This window comes from Calliphora vicina, chromosome 1, assembly GCF_958450345.1.
Source record: "Calliphora vicina chromosome 1, idCalVici1.1, whole genome shotgun sequence".
NCBI lineage: Eukaryota > Metazoa > Arthropoda > Insecta > Diptera > Calliphoridae > Calliphora > Calliphora vicina.
Genome location: NC_088780.1, coordinates 78,666,761 through 78,681,637, shown reverse-complemented (window position 1 = coordinate 78,681,637; position 14,877 = coordinate 78,666,761). Strand labels below are relative to the sequence as shown.

At 27.8% G+C, this 14,877-nt stretch overlaps 2 protein-coding genes across 2 annotated transcripts in view; one reads left to right on the top strand and one right to left on the bottom strand.

The window, feature by feature from the left end:
- Nucleotides 1–14,877, top strand: part of LOC135963218 (uncharacterized) — a 286,912-nt gene that overhangs the window by 140,167 nt on the left and 131,868 nt on the right.
- LOC135948881 (uncharacterized) lies at nucleotides 319–2,093 on the bottom strand. Its single transcript, XM_065498333.1, has 6 exons — nucleotides 2,024–2,093; nucleotides 1,554–1,948; nucleotides 1,369–1,483; nucleotides 1,058–1,242; nucleotides 846–992; nucleotides 319–801 (listed from the first exon to the last, which is right to left on the bottom strand). The coding sequence occupies exons 1-6, from the start codon at nucleotides 2,091–2,093 to the stop codon at nucleotides 319–321; spliced, it is 1,395 nt and encodes a 464-aa protein (XP_065354405.1).

Genomic DNA, 14,877 nt, shown 5'->3' with positions numbered 1-14,877 from the left:
TTTCAAACATTTTCCTTTCGAAATTTAAAATTTTGAAAAAAATTTAATTAATTTAGTTTTACTTTAATTCAATATAGTTTTAAAATATATTCAAAATATTCCAAGAGTATAAATAAAATATATTTAAAAAAACGTTTATTTAAATAATCTAAGAAAAATTAAATAAACATTTATTTAAACTATAACATTATAAAGTTTATATGATATAAATAGTTTCATTTAAATTAATGATTATTTTCTTCTTCTTAGATAATTAAATTAACGATTTTTTAATGTTTTTTATTATTTTATTTTTATATTGTTAAATAATTATTATTATTATATGTTTGATTGGAATAATTCATGTTTAATGGTACAAATTTTTGACGATTTTTTTAATAGAAGAATTTCGTACATACAACACTGTATGAAATTGTAAAATAAATCCGATTCTTCAGGGTATTCAATATTGAAAACAAAGAACAGTTTGAAAAGAATATCGAAAGCATTTAACACATTAGTAAATTTATATCGGTAATTGTCAAAATATATACTAATTAATTGTATGGTGGGAAGCTGGCCAACAATTAACAGCTTTGGCTGAATACTGCGACTTTGAAGTTTGAGCAGATTAATTTTCATCTCCAATTCCTCATTAGTATCTGCTATAATAGCAAAGCCATGTTGCGAATCAGCTATGGAGAATTTTTTTCTAATTTTGCTGCCACTTGGATCGGTATTAATTTTATGTGTTGGAGAAAATAAATGGTGGAGGTACCACAAAATTGCAAACTGTTTCGATTCTGTAAATATATAAAAAATAGGTTAAGGAAATAAATATTAAGTTTTGATATTTATATATTTACCTTCATTGTGAGCTCCAATAATTTTTGCGACACGAAGGCGGAAGTTACTTTTGTTTTTAATAAGTACAAAATTTTATCGCCTAGCTGGGACCATCGATCAAATAAACTCTTCGCGGCTGGAAATTTCAATTTGAAGTCAATGTCAATCTATTTATACAATAAATAAGAAAGTTTATTGCTTAAAATTATTGTATATTATAAATATTATATACCAGTTGCCAAGCAGATGGTTTTTTATATTCCGGCCACAACTTACAAATGTCTGATGTTTTCTTTGCATTTTTGAGTTGTTGGAACCTCAAAGGTGCACATTGTCTCCAGTATATATCAATGTCCTCGGCAGTCGTCCCTTCGTCTCTCAGGCACTTTACACTGATATCGTAATTTTCATTAATTTCTAAAAGTAGAAAATAAAAGCTTTTGATTTTAATCAGTTTTAAGTGATTAGTGAAATCTAAATTTCAGAACAAAAACATAAGAAAAAAAATTAAATTTACGAAAAAGAAACAGTTACAATACCTACCAGTTTCAATTTCACCAATTACGGGAATTTTGCATTTGAATGCTCCTTTTGCTATTCTTTTAAGATTGGCAAGTTTGTTGTAAAGCTTTCCTCTTTTTCCTGTTCTGTAAAATTCCTGAAATGTTTAAATATTAAATTTTGTTTATATACATTCAATAATTTGTATTAAGTAAATTAATTCTTACTATTTCTTCGGAGGGGAATATAGTACAGATTTCTTTTTCCAGTTCAGTACAGTCAGACAGCGAACAATCAATGTCATTGCCTTCAACGTATTTGGTAATTGTGGTGATCAAAAGATTTCTTTGCTCATCATATAATGTGCCATTATTATTGTAAAATGCCAGGATTTCTTTACCGTTATGCGTAGTATTAAGAACTTCTCTTACTGAAATGTTATTTCTTGTAGGTTTTGGAGACGCCAACAAATCAATATCAGTAATATCAGCTTCAAAAGACTTCTTCCAGTTTTTCAGCTTGTTTTCAAAAATGGCTTGGTCTCCCACTGGCAAATCGCTGAAAAGTTTAGCTATGTGAATAGGTGTTAAAATTTTAAGTACTTCTTTTGTAATTTTTTCGTCTGAAAATTTAAAAAGAAAAGTAATATTGCAATATTTTTAATATTATATTATTATAATTAATTCTGATTACTTACCTTTAAATTTATCGTACAAGTGCCCTATATTCCACGCATCCAAAATGTCTCCAATATCAGTTGTATTCATTTTAGTATATATTTTTGTAATATTCCTTCAATTTTAATAGTGGTTTTCCTTGTGAAGTTTGAACAATACCAATTGGTGGACCGGCGAGATCTAAAATATTAATAAAAGTATATGTTGCACAAGGTGTTCCACATTCAAATGCTGAGTAGTGAATATTAAATTCGGTAGATATTTTTTTCCAGCAAAAAATTAGTTTATTATATTTCACTTATTGGTTTATTTAATTACACAATTAATAATTAATTTACACAATTTTAATAAATATATTTGTTAATATATTTCTTTTCACAACTTTAAATATTTTATTTCTTCACTTCTTTCCACTTCTAAGACACAACTTTAAATGACGCCGAAATGTGATGCAATAATGTACAAGAATGTGCATGTCAAAAATAATAGAGAGCGAAATTTCAACTGTGACCATAACCACTGTCAACAATGCGAATTAAATGTAGTAGCCACAAAGCGATTTTTAGATTTCATTGTTTACAATGGTGGTGGTCACAATTGCAATTAGACTGTAGCATATTTCAATAACCTCTTTGTTTTTTTCTCCAAGATCACGCCACACTTAGTATTATCTTCTTTGATGAAAAAAAAGTATGATTGTATATGTAAGGGAGATGTTTAACGTAATATACCTACATAAAAGCGTTACTAAGAGGAAAAAACCTAACTAATGCAACAACAAAATAGATTTTAGGCAATGCATTTGTTGTTGTGGCACACGTATGATATGAGGGATAGTAATTGTTTTTAATATTTACGTCTTTCGCCTTCCCCCCTGTTCATTTTGCCACCAACGTTTACTGTATTCTTCTTTAAGTCTCCTTTTACAATGCAGAAATTGAATGGCAGACAGACGAAGTATGTGGGCGAGGGGTTGAAGAGCTAGAGTGTGTACTACACAGGTTTAGGTTAGTTCAAAAGAGAATGAGAAGAATGCATTGTAAAAGGGGTCAAGGAAAAAAAATAAGTTTTGTTTTACAATGTAGACAACTTCTTAATTTTAAAAAGCGCTTTACTCATAAAAACTCTTAATTTTCTTAAAAGCACTACCAAATTTTTGTATATATATAATATTTGATGTCAATGTAAAATTTGTATAAAAAATAACTCAGTTTTGTTCAAATATGTAAAATCGAATAATTTGTAATTAAAAAATGGTTGTTATTTATATACAAATAAAGAGTAATATCCACAAAATAATATACAAATATTTTACATTTAACTTAGCGTTTTTATTTTACGTCCATGTTAGCATTATTTTAACAAAGTTTTAAATTCAAACAATAGCGATGATTGAATCAATTAAAATATTAATTGAATATAGTGAAAACTCCAATTAAGATGGTAATTGAAAAAAAATATTTTTTTTTAATTGAATCAATTAACAACGTAATTAAATTTAACCTAAAATACAAACAATACCATTAATTAAAAAAAAACTAGCAATAATTTTTTCTGTGTGTATTACGGAATTATCTATCGAAGTATGCAAAAAACTAAACTTTGGAAAAAAAAACGAGTTAGGGCGTTTCTATATTAACGTAACGATATGTATTTAAAATAGTCGCAATTCTTAAGTTTTTTAATTAAACAAAGAATTTATTGATTTTATACTGATTAAAACTACGACTGTGACAATACCGATAAAATGCCACCATTAAATTAGAAACCCTTATAAAGGCTGGCCCAACATTTTACAACCAAATATAGTTATTTTATACTTCTTTTAAAACCCTGGTACAATTAAAGGTCAATTTATTCGAAAAAATTCTGGTTTTTGGTTTAATTTAGTGTTAAAAAATTCCCGGGAATTCGAATGAAAAGAAAAAAGTCCGGTAAATTAGGAACCCTAGTTGGTATGCTGATAATTGCACATGGAAAACTAATATCTTTCTAATTTTTTTGGTAAATGTCCACGAATTACCAATATAGCTTCTTTGTGTATTATTACTTTACGCAGATATATTTAGAACTGTATGTACTTCTCTCCATTGTTTAAGCTAAGATGAAAATTACAGTAAAATAGATGTAACAAAAGTAAAATAGATGCTCTGAATCAATTTAGTCTCCGTACAGACATACTCATAATATAAACTAGCAATTTATGGTCACTTTTCAATACATATTTAAACCTTTTTTTAATTAATTTTATAAAAAATCTTATAAACTAGAAATCAACATAAAAAAAATACAAACATTTTCCTTAAAATCATAAAAATTTACATAAGTTCAATAATTGTACGAAAAGTATCACCAAAAAAGTCTCTTAAAGTACGACTTTTTTAGTAAATTTTTTATGTAAATTTTTATGTTTTTAATGAAAATGTTTGTAGTTTTTTTATGTTGATGTGTAGTTTATAAGATTTTTTATAAAATGAATTAAAAAAAGTTTAAATATGTATTGAAAAGTGACCATAAATTGCTAGTTTATATTATGAGTATGTCTGTGCGGAGACTTAATTGATTCAGTGTATAACAACCGTTTACTTTTCCTGTCACTTACTTTTTCATGCTCATTATTAATTTTCTTTAATTTGTTTACAATTTTTTTTTTTCAAACTATTTTTCGAAACAAAGCAGCTGTTTTGTTTATGTTTGTCACAGGAAATATGTATCAGACCATGTGTACAACTTTTACATATGGAAAAATTGACAGTACATATGTAAAATACATGTAGTCTGATACCGCCTTTAGTTTAATAAATAAAACTACATCAAGAAGTACAATACTTACATATATGCAAAATTGTTTAATATAAATGACAATGAAAGCGAGTATGACTTATTCTATAATTTCTTTACTTTTGAGGAAACATTTTAAAAGAAAAATGTCCAAGATTTATTTTGTGTGCAGTGAGTTGGCTCCTTAAGGTGCCCTACATTACACTTTTTCGTAATTTTTACGATTTTTATGAAAATGAAAAAATCTAACAATGCAGTTTTAATGATCAATTAAATCTTAATAATTTTTTTTTCACAAAAAAAATTTTTTTGTCTTAAATTGTTTTTTTTACTAATAAATTTAAAAAATTAAAAACAATTTTAAAAAAAATAGTAATAATTGTGCTAAATTTCCCAATTATTGATAAATTCACTGACATTTATTGTTGGGGGATAAGCTAGTTCCTATGCGCATTTCAAAATATTCGGCAAATTATTTTTGAAATCGTCAAAAATCGTAAAAAATAAAATACTTAATTTATTGTTAAGGTGTTATTAGAAAAAACTAACACACAAATAAAGAATTTACATGATTGGTACCAGTTATAAAAATAAGTAAATTTCAGGACAAATAAATTGTCATAATAGTATATCAGGCATTATTATTTTGTATTATTTATTTTAAAACGTCTTTACTAAAGATTCTTTAGTAAAGGTATATCGAAATCCTTCAAATAACGGTTTCTATAAACGATTTCATTATTTTATTATTTATTAAGATTTTTTTCAAAATCTTAACAAACATTTTTAATTGTGATTCATTAAATTCTTAAAATCATGTAATTTAAGCTCTTAAAATTCGGATTAAATTTTTCATATATCTTCTTTTTATATCAAACACAATAATTAACATTTTATGAGAACTTTGATGTATACATAAACTTTTCATAAGATCGTCATTTTGAGGTCAAATATCGGCAAATCGCACTTTGCCATTTTTACAAACAAAAATCGCCAAAATGCCGATAAATCGGCAAATCTGGCAACAGTGTATACAAATCAATCTATAGAGTGAATGAGAATTACAGACACTCAAGCTTTATTTGTAAAAATATCAAAACTTAAACAAAAAATTTTATAGTTATTTGACCTAAAAATGTTTAAAATTTGTATTTTAAAGTATAATTTTAATTTTCCGAATCGGTAATCAGCCGAATATAGTTCTTTTACTTATTAAAAGGTAAAAACGTAACAATATTGTTTAATTCCTTTACTTTTTGATACTTTTGATATATGTGTGAAGATAAATATGCCGAGTTAAATATGTTTCGACGTAACAGCTTACGTTATTACATATTTAACTACAAAGTTAAATATGTTATGACGTAACGACATATTTAACTATTTAAATATGTGAAATAATTTTTAGCAACATTTGCAAAAATTAAAAAACAATATTATAAAATAATGAAAGAATTATTTTAAATTTCAAGATTTTAATGAGAATAATGTAATATTGAGGAAATTTCTTAATTTAATTACAAGTGAAAGATTTTTTGGGTATTTGGAAAAATGCTTCCTTGTCACTCATATAGACCATATGGAAAATGAAGCCAATGGACCACCCTATCAGACCCTATAATCCATTAGTCTGAATTGTATTTGTGAGATTTTTAAAAAAATATTTGAAAATTTTACTTTGAGAAATTCATCGATTCTCTGAGGGATTTTGAGCATATTTGGACAAATGCTTCTTTGTCACTCATATAGACCATATGGAAAATGAAGCCAATGAACCACCATATCAGACCCTATAACTCACTAGTCTGAATTGTATTTGTGAGATTTTTAAAAAATATTTGAAAATTTCACTTTATGAAATTCATCGATTCTCTGAGGGATTTTGTGCATATTTGGACAAATGCTTCTTTGTCACTCATATAGACCATATGGAAAATGAAGCCAATGGACCACCCTATCAGACCCTATAATCCATTAGTCTGAATTGTATTTGTGAGATTTTTAAAAAATATTTGAAAATTTCACTTTATGAAATTCATCGATTCTCTGAGGGATTTTGAGCATATTTGGACAAATGCTTCTTTGTCACTCATATAGACCATATGGAAAATGAAGCCAATGGACCACCCTATCAGACCCTATAATCCATTAGTCTGAATTGTATTTGTGAGATTTTTAAAAAATATTTGAAAATTTTACTTTATGAAATTCATCGATTCTCTGAGGGATTTTGAGCATATTTGGACATATGCTTCTTTGTCATTCATATAGACCATATGGAAAATGAAGCCAATGGACCACCCTACCAGACCTTATAATCCATTAGTCTGAATTATATTTGTGAGATTTTGAAAAAATATTTGAAAATTTCACTTTATGAAATTCATCGATTCTCTGATGGATTTTGAGCATATTTGGACAAATGCTTCTTTGTCACTCATATAGACCATATGGAAAATGAAGCCAATGGACCACCCTATCAGACCCTATAATCCATTAGTCTGAATTGTATTTGTGAGATTTTTTAAAAATATTTGAAAATTTCTCTTTATGAAATTCATCGATTCTCTGAGGGATTTTGAGCATATTTGGACAAATGCTTCTTTGTCACTCATATAGACCATATGGAAAATGAAGGCAATTGACCACCCTATTAGACCCTATAATCCATTAGTCTGAATTGTATTTGTGAGATTTTTTAAAAATATTTGAAAATTTCACTTTATGAAATTCATCGATTCTCTGAGAGATTTTGAGCATATTTGGACAAATGCTTTTTTGTCACTTATATAGACCATGAGGACAATGAAGCCAATGGACCACCCTATCAGACCCCATGATCCATTAGTCTGAATTGTATTTGCGAGATTTTTAAAAAATATTTGAAAATTTCACTTTATGAAATTCATCGATTCTTGATTTGTGTCTGGTTCCTTTGTGTCATTTGGGGAGACGAAATAATTTACATTTTCGTTGACACTATAATTTTCATTTTTTGTCAACAGAAGAATAGTTACATTTTTAAACCAAGTCCAGAATCGTCAATATAGCTATCTTTGACGCATATTTTAAAAAAATGGGCACAACAAATTTGTACAACTACAAAGTTTGATTTCAACTTTTCATTATTTTGTAGAATTGTGTCACATTTATGAAGATAATTGGAAACTGAATCCACATCGTTGAAAGTTTTTATCAAAGAATTTATTAACGCCCAACTCCAATCAACGCATACCCGTTTTGACAAGGTCCATTTTATTTTGTTAATAACACAAATTTTGTTAATAACACACATCCATTAAAAACTTCTTTATGTCTTCTTCATAGTGCCTAGCTAATAAAGCCTCAGCTATTGGAATGACAACACCTTTTTTGTCTAGCTCTGCAACATGCATTATCATACTATAAAGGAAGACCCTCTTGGAATTCTTATCAATTTTTTTTACTATTCCACCTGTCGCGTCCATAAACAAAGTTTGCCTGGTTTTATGCATTAACATACCATTGTATTTCCTTGGCAACCGCAACTGTTCTTCAGAAAACAAATAAATTTCCTGTGGCATTGAAAACCTTTGTAGTAGGCACTTTTCTAAAAAAACTCAGTTTTTGTAACACATTTTACCCGGTTTAGGAATTTCAGTATTTAAAAATAAAAAAATTTAAAAATTATAATGTGGTTTATTTAAGGATAATTGAGTCTATATTAGTTCCAAATCTTGTTATGATATCTTTAACCGTTAAAATTTTACATTAATTCAAATTGTATATTTTTCTCCATGTAAAATCACCATATTATATTTTTTTAAGTTTTTAGGTAAATAACGTCCCAAAAAAATTATTTGATTTTACTAAAATATCAATCAATCTTCAAGTCCTAAGGTTTTTAACAATATCAAATACTTATATAAAAAGGCCTTTATTTACTCCTCAAAAGTTCCACAAACCTTGCCCCCTTTGGAAAATTTTTATGCTTTTTCATATATTTATAGTGGTTTAGGCTCCTATAATTCACAAACAAATAAAGAAACAGACATACATACTTATTTGTTGGTAAAATTTCTATAAATCATACACACGAGTTTTTATTTGCATCATACAATAACCCTGCAGTTCATTGCACTAGTTCCGCTACGTCAAATTCGTTGGCCACTAAGAACTACTACTAGTGAATTTTCAACCCACTCCCAACGTTATTGACTGGTGAATTTAACACGGGGATGTCATTGCAAGTGGCCGATTGGCACACTCTGCATAACACTTCACTATTAAATTCAATAGTGAAAATACTCCAGCATTTGAGAAAAAAATAAAAAATAAATTTTTCTGAGAGCGGGGTTGAACACATAACCTCTCGTTTTCTAGTCAAATGCTCTAACCACTAAACCACAGAGCTCTTATTTGTACTGCTCTATAATTGTTATTAAGAATAACATGTGAGTCTACTCTCTATTTTTGCATTTTCTACATCATCACTGAGAACGAAAACACAAACGGCCACATTCAGCATTACATGTGGCCATCGAAGTGGTATATTTTAGAGGATTTTATTTTTCTTGAATTTATTTTCAAAAACTTATTACAAATAGCTGACTATTGCTTATTACTGAATATGCTGGTGAAATGTAGTGCAAATGATAACCATTTAACTACCACTTTAACAGCCACATCGAACTAGTTAGTCGTAGAAGTAGTAATATAGCTAATGCAAGGTTTCCAATTGGCACTTTTCAAACTGCTGGGAAGTTACTTATTGTATTCCATCTTTATCTACTAGTATTTGCTTGTGCGAAACATAGGAAAACCAATATGTTACTCTCATTCTCTTTTTATCCACTCCAGTGTTGCCATAACCTCAAAATATTTGTAACCAAGTTTGATTAAAAAAATAACCAAAATGCTAAAAAAGTAACCAAAAAAAATTTATTGCAATCGTCATGTTTTTAACTTTTTTTAAAAATATGAACGGAAGTATGAGATTTTATTTTTTTTAATACATTTTACACAGGTTTTTATATTTCAAAATTTCAACATTTAGAATATTATGAAAATAAATTCTTAATAGCAAAATATTCCGAAAAATCGACAGAAATAATTTTTAATTAATTTTTTTTTTTAATATTTTAAAATATTTTTTTCCAATTTCATGCCTTTTTTGATATATTTTTTATTTTTACTGAATGTAAATCATTAAATTTTTTTAAAATGTACTTTATTTTGTCTAACCTCTATATGAAATACCTGACTTAAATATATTTTTTCAAATAGTCGCAAAGATTTTCAAATATTACACTTTTGCTGTGTTTTTGCTGAACATTTTTCATTTTACTTATCAAATTTGCGTTACTGGCTACAGCAAGAAAACTATTTTTCATTTTTATAAAATACATTTTTTATGAAATTTTTTATAAATAAAAAAAATTGAATTGAAATATCAAAAAAATAAGGTATATAACGTGAATATAAAATAAAGAAAATCGATATTTCGAAAACGCGAGCGGACTGAAAAAACAAGTGTAACATAGTACTGTGAGTTGATCAACTCGTACAAAATGTAGTGAAATTTCCGGCACCAAAATGTCTGTTCCGCTGGTGTAATTAAACCAATATTGGGAACTCATTTACTTACATCCCTAAATCACAAAAATCGTAAATATCTTTAAAACAATTATTCTTACTCAAATCTTTGCCACATGTAAAATTATACACGAAACATTTTTTTTTAGAGTACACCACCATTAATTAGTCTTAATTATACGATCTCGTTAGGATCGTATATTAAATATTGAAAAATCTGTCTATAACAAAATGATTTGAAAAAAGTAACCAAAATGAATAATAAATACACACCTACACATCCGGAAAAAAAATAACCAATTTTGGTTATAAATAACCAAAACGGCAACACTGATCCACTCATACAATAACCAGTGTTGCCAAAACGGCGGTTTTTCAGCTAGATCTGGAGGTATTTTTTCGTCGTTAGCGGGTATTTTTCAGAAAAAACCGCTAAGTGGTTTTTCTAGCTGCAAAATATTTTCAGTTGGCGGTTTTTAGCTGTTTTTTATATCTTGTATTTACTTAAACGAAACTAAAACAAGTAAGAGTGCTATTTCGGCTGTGCCGAATCTTATATACCCTTCACCAAATTATACTTCAAAATTTTAAATATTTTTAGGTAAACAAAATTTTATTTTTTTCCAGTTGTTTTTTTTAATTTTTTAGAAAAAAAAATTTTCAATTATTTAAAATTTTTTTTTTTTAGATTTAAAAATTTTTTTTTTAAATTTTTAAATTTTAAAAAAATTTTTTTTTTTGGAAAAAAAAATTCGGGTTAAAAATTATTTCCCGATTTTGACCCATTGTAGGTCCAACTTATATAAGTCGTTGCAAATGTCTTTGAAATATCTATCATTAGATATCCATATTGTCTATATTAATGTCTTAGTAATCCAGATATAGGTCAAAAATAGGTCAAAAATCGAGGTTGTCTTGGTTTTTTCCTCATATCTCAGCCATTTGTGGACAGATTTTGCTGATTTTAAATAGCAAAATTCTCGAAAGCATGTCTGACAGAATTATTGAAGATTTGGATCCCGAAGATATCTGGGGTCTTCAGAAAACTGATTTCAACAGACAGACAGACAGACAGACAGACGGATATGGCTTAATCGACTCCGCTATCTATAAGGATCCAGAATATATATACTTTATAGGGTCGGAAATGAAAAATGTAGAAATTACAAACGGAATGACAAACTTATATATACCCTTCTCACGAAGGTGAAGGGTATAAAAATAAAATTTTACGAATATTTTTTAAGTGTATGCCGATTTTTCTTTGTGTTGTCGATAATCACCTTAAGGACTTAACAGAAAGACAGTTCCAAAATCGAATGTTTTGAAAATTACATAAAGCCTACATAAAGCTTAATAAAGCTTACATAGGTTATCAGTTTGAAACTGAAATACGAAAATACAAATGCAATGGTAATGTTATATCTGAAAAGGAATCAGAAATAAGACAACGATGTGTTGTACATTTTTATATATCGCTGTTGAAGCAATTGATTCTAACAGCGATTACTTTTTGCTTCTAAAAACCGAGACATTTTGTCAAAAATAAGTTTTTCAATAAATAATGTATTTCAATAAAAATAGATGTTATTCCATATTTGGAACAGTTTGGATTATTTGCTGGACAAATCTTTCAAATACTACATCGTTTTGGTATCAGGATCAGCGTTGCCGCTTTGGTCCAATTGGACCAAAATTGGTAGTTTTAAGTTAACAAATTGTCTTTTGGTAGTTTGGTTGGTTTGTTCCGATTTTTGTCGCATTTTGGTAGGTTTGTTGAATATGTATTTTTAAGAACAAATTAACAAAAATCTTAACAAAAAAACTATATTAATCCAAAATAATAAATTTATTTATAAAATATGAAGACAGAATTATCTTTAATTTTTAGTTTATTCCAATAAATGTGTACGTATTTAGTAGTGTTCAGTTCAAAAAATGCCAAAGGCCTTGTAATACTAAAACTTTTAACGTATTATACATTTAATTTACACATTTTAAATATTTCAAAAATAAGTTTGCGTACAAACTACTTTATATATTTTAACAGGCTATTTTAGTCGTAAGTTACAACGGTAATCATTTGAAATTTGTTTTTATGTATAGATAAACATTTGAAAATTACGATAGGTATTTTCTTTTTGCATTTGCAAAGTTTGGTTTAATTAACAGCTTAAAAACAATGGTATACAAACTTTTCGTGTATGCAAAAGTATGCGTACATAAAAATTAAAGGTAATTTGTAACTGTTTTTGTTATTGTGTGATACTACAATACTGCAGTTTTTGTTTCAAACTCATAAAAGTGATTTTTGAAATTTTTTTGTTTCAAATTGGAATAATTTCAAGAAATGGCAAACAGAAAATTAATTAATGTATCTGAACGTAAAATTATTATACATTTGCGGAAACAAGGGAAAACTTTGCGCGAAATCGATCAAGTAGTTAAACGTACTCACTCCTCCATCCAGAGAGTGATAAACAATTTTAAAAATACTGGAATTTTTGTCCCAAAGCCTCGTTCTGGTCGTCCAACAAAATTAACTGAACGCGAAAAAAAGGTTATAATGCAATCTGTGAAGAAAAACCCCAGATTTACTGTATCGAAAATGGCTGAAAACTTAAATTCACAATTTAATAAACATGTGTCCAAAGACACTGTGCTCAGAATTTTGAAAAAGGCCAACTATAGAAGCCATGTAGCACGGAAAAAGCCGCCAGTTTTGATAGTTAATTAGGGAATTCAATTAATCGGGTTTCTGGTTTAATCGGTTAATCGAGCAAATAATTAATCGAGGTTTAGATTTAATCGGTTAATAATCGGTTAATTTAAAATTATTCGATTAACCGAATAATTTATATTTTCATTTCAAATTGAAAATACAGCAACGAATTTTGTTTACAAAAACATACAAAATGGCAAATAAGGTATTTGAGATCATTTTTGTAAACATATCGCCTATTTGCTGCAACAACATCATTACTCAAAATCCGTGTTTATTGAACTGAGTAATACAAAATATGCGCTGTTCTATAATCTTTCATATAGTTTTATCAGTTTTCAAAAAAATAAATTATTTTTTGTGTGAGGGTGTTTTTTTGTTGTAAACATTGTAAAAATTCATGTTTTCTCGTATATTTGATAAGTAAAAATATGGGTTAAATACAGGTTACCCCCAGTAACACGAAGTCTGGTTATGTTTTAACTAATAGTTATACTGACAGTTTTCATATAAAAATAATTTTAACCGGCAGTATAACTATTAGTTAAGGCATAACCAGACTTCGTGTTAATGGGGGTTAGAAAGATATTAAAATCTCCTATTTAAATTTCTGAAATCGCATGACTTGTTGAAAATTTATTTAAGAAATAGTAAAATGTCATAAAATATTCAAAGATGTTTTTCTCGAAACGACTTTTTTTGATGTGTGAGCGATGTGTGAGTTTTTTATAGTTTTAGTGAGATCTTCTGAAATAATCTTTTATAAAAAGAATATAATTTAAACGATTTTTTTCTTTAGATTTAATAAAACTTTTCTTGGAAAAAACTCTCTCTCTGATTGTATATTTTGGATTGTTTTAAATATTGATTAATTTAATAGTTTCGTTCAGTTATGATAAAAGACTCATTTCAAAAAAAAGTTTCGTCTATACATGTAAATACAAACAAAGTTTCAAATACATGTAAATTAAATATGTCAGTTGTTATACATACTCACTAAACATGTTTATTGGATGTTCAAAAAATATCTAATTTTAATTTGAAATTTGTATTTGAATTCAAATGGAGAAATAAATACAAAAAAAAAATTTAAAGTGCAAAAACAAGGAATTTCGGTTAATCGGTTAATCGACACAAATTAATCGGTTTATTTGTTATTTGAAAATCGGCAATTTCAAATTATTCGAACAGTTAACCGTCCAAAATTAATCGGTTAACCGATTAACGGTTAATCGATTGAATACCCTATAGTTAATAGACAAAAACGAATTGCTTTCACTAAAGAACACCTCCAGAGTTCTGGAAAACACCTAGTGAAAGCAACGAATTGCTTTCACTAAAGAACACCTCCAGAGTTCTGGAAAAATGTTCTGTTCACGGATGAATGCAGGTACTGCATCTTTGGCATAAAAGACTGTCAGTTTGTTTGGAGAAAGCCTTGTACAGTACTTAGTCCCAAAAATTTAATACTAACAGTTAAGCATGGTGGTGGTGCAGTGATGGAACGGGGGTACATGACAAGTGAAGGCGTGGGAAATTTAGAATTTATTCCATCGACAATGGATCATAAGGTCTATTTAGACACTTTAATGAAAAATCTTACCGAAAGTGTTAGCAAATTGGGATGATTATATATTCCTGCAAGACAATGGCCCAAAGCATACTACACACAACACAAGGCTTTGGTAGTTGTTTAATAAAACAAAAACAATTGGAAACTTTTCCGCAGTCACCAGACCTAAATCCCATAGAACATTTATGGGATTTGCTGGAGTGAAAAATACGAAACCATGTAAT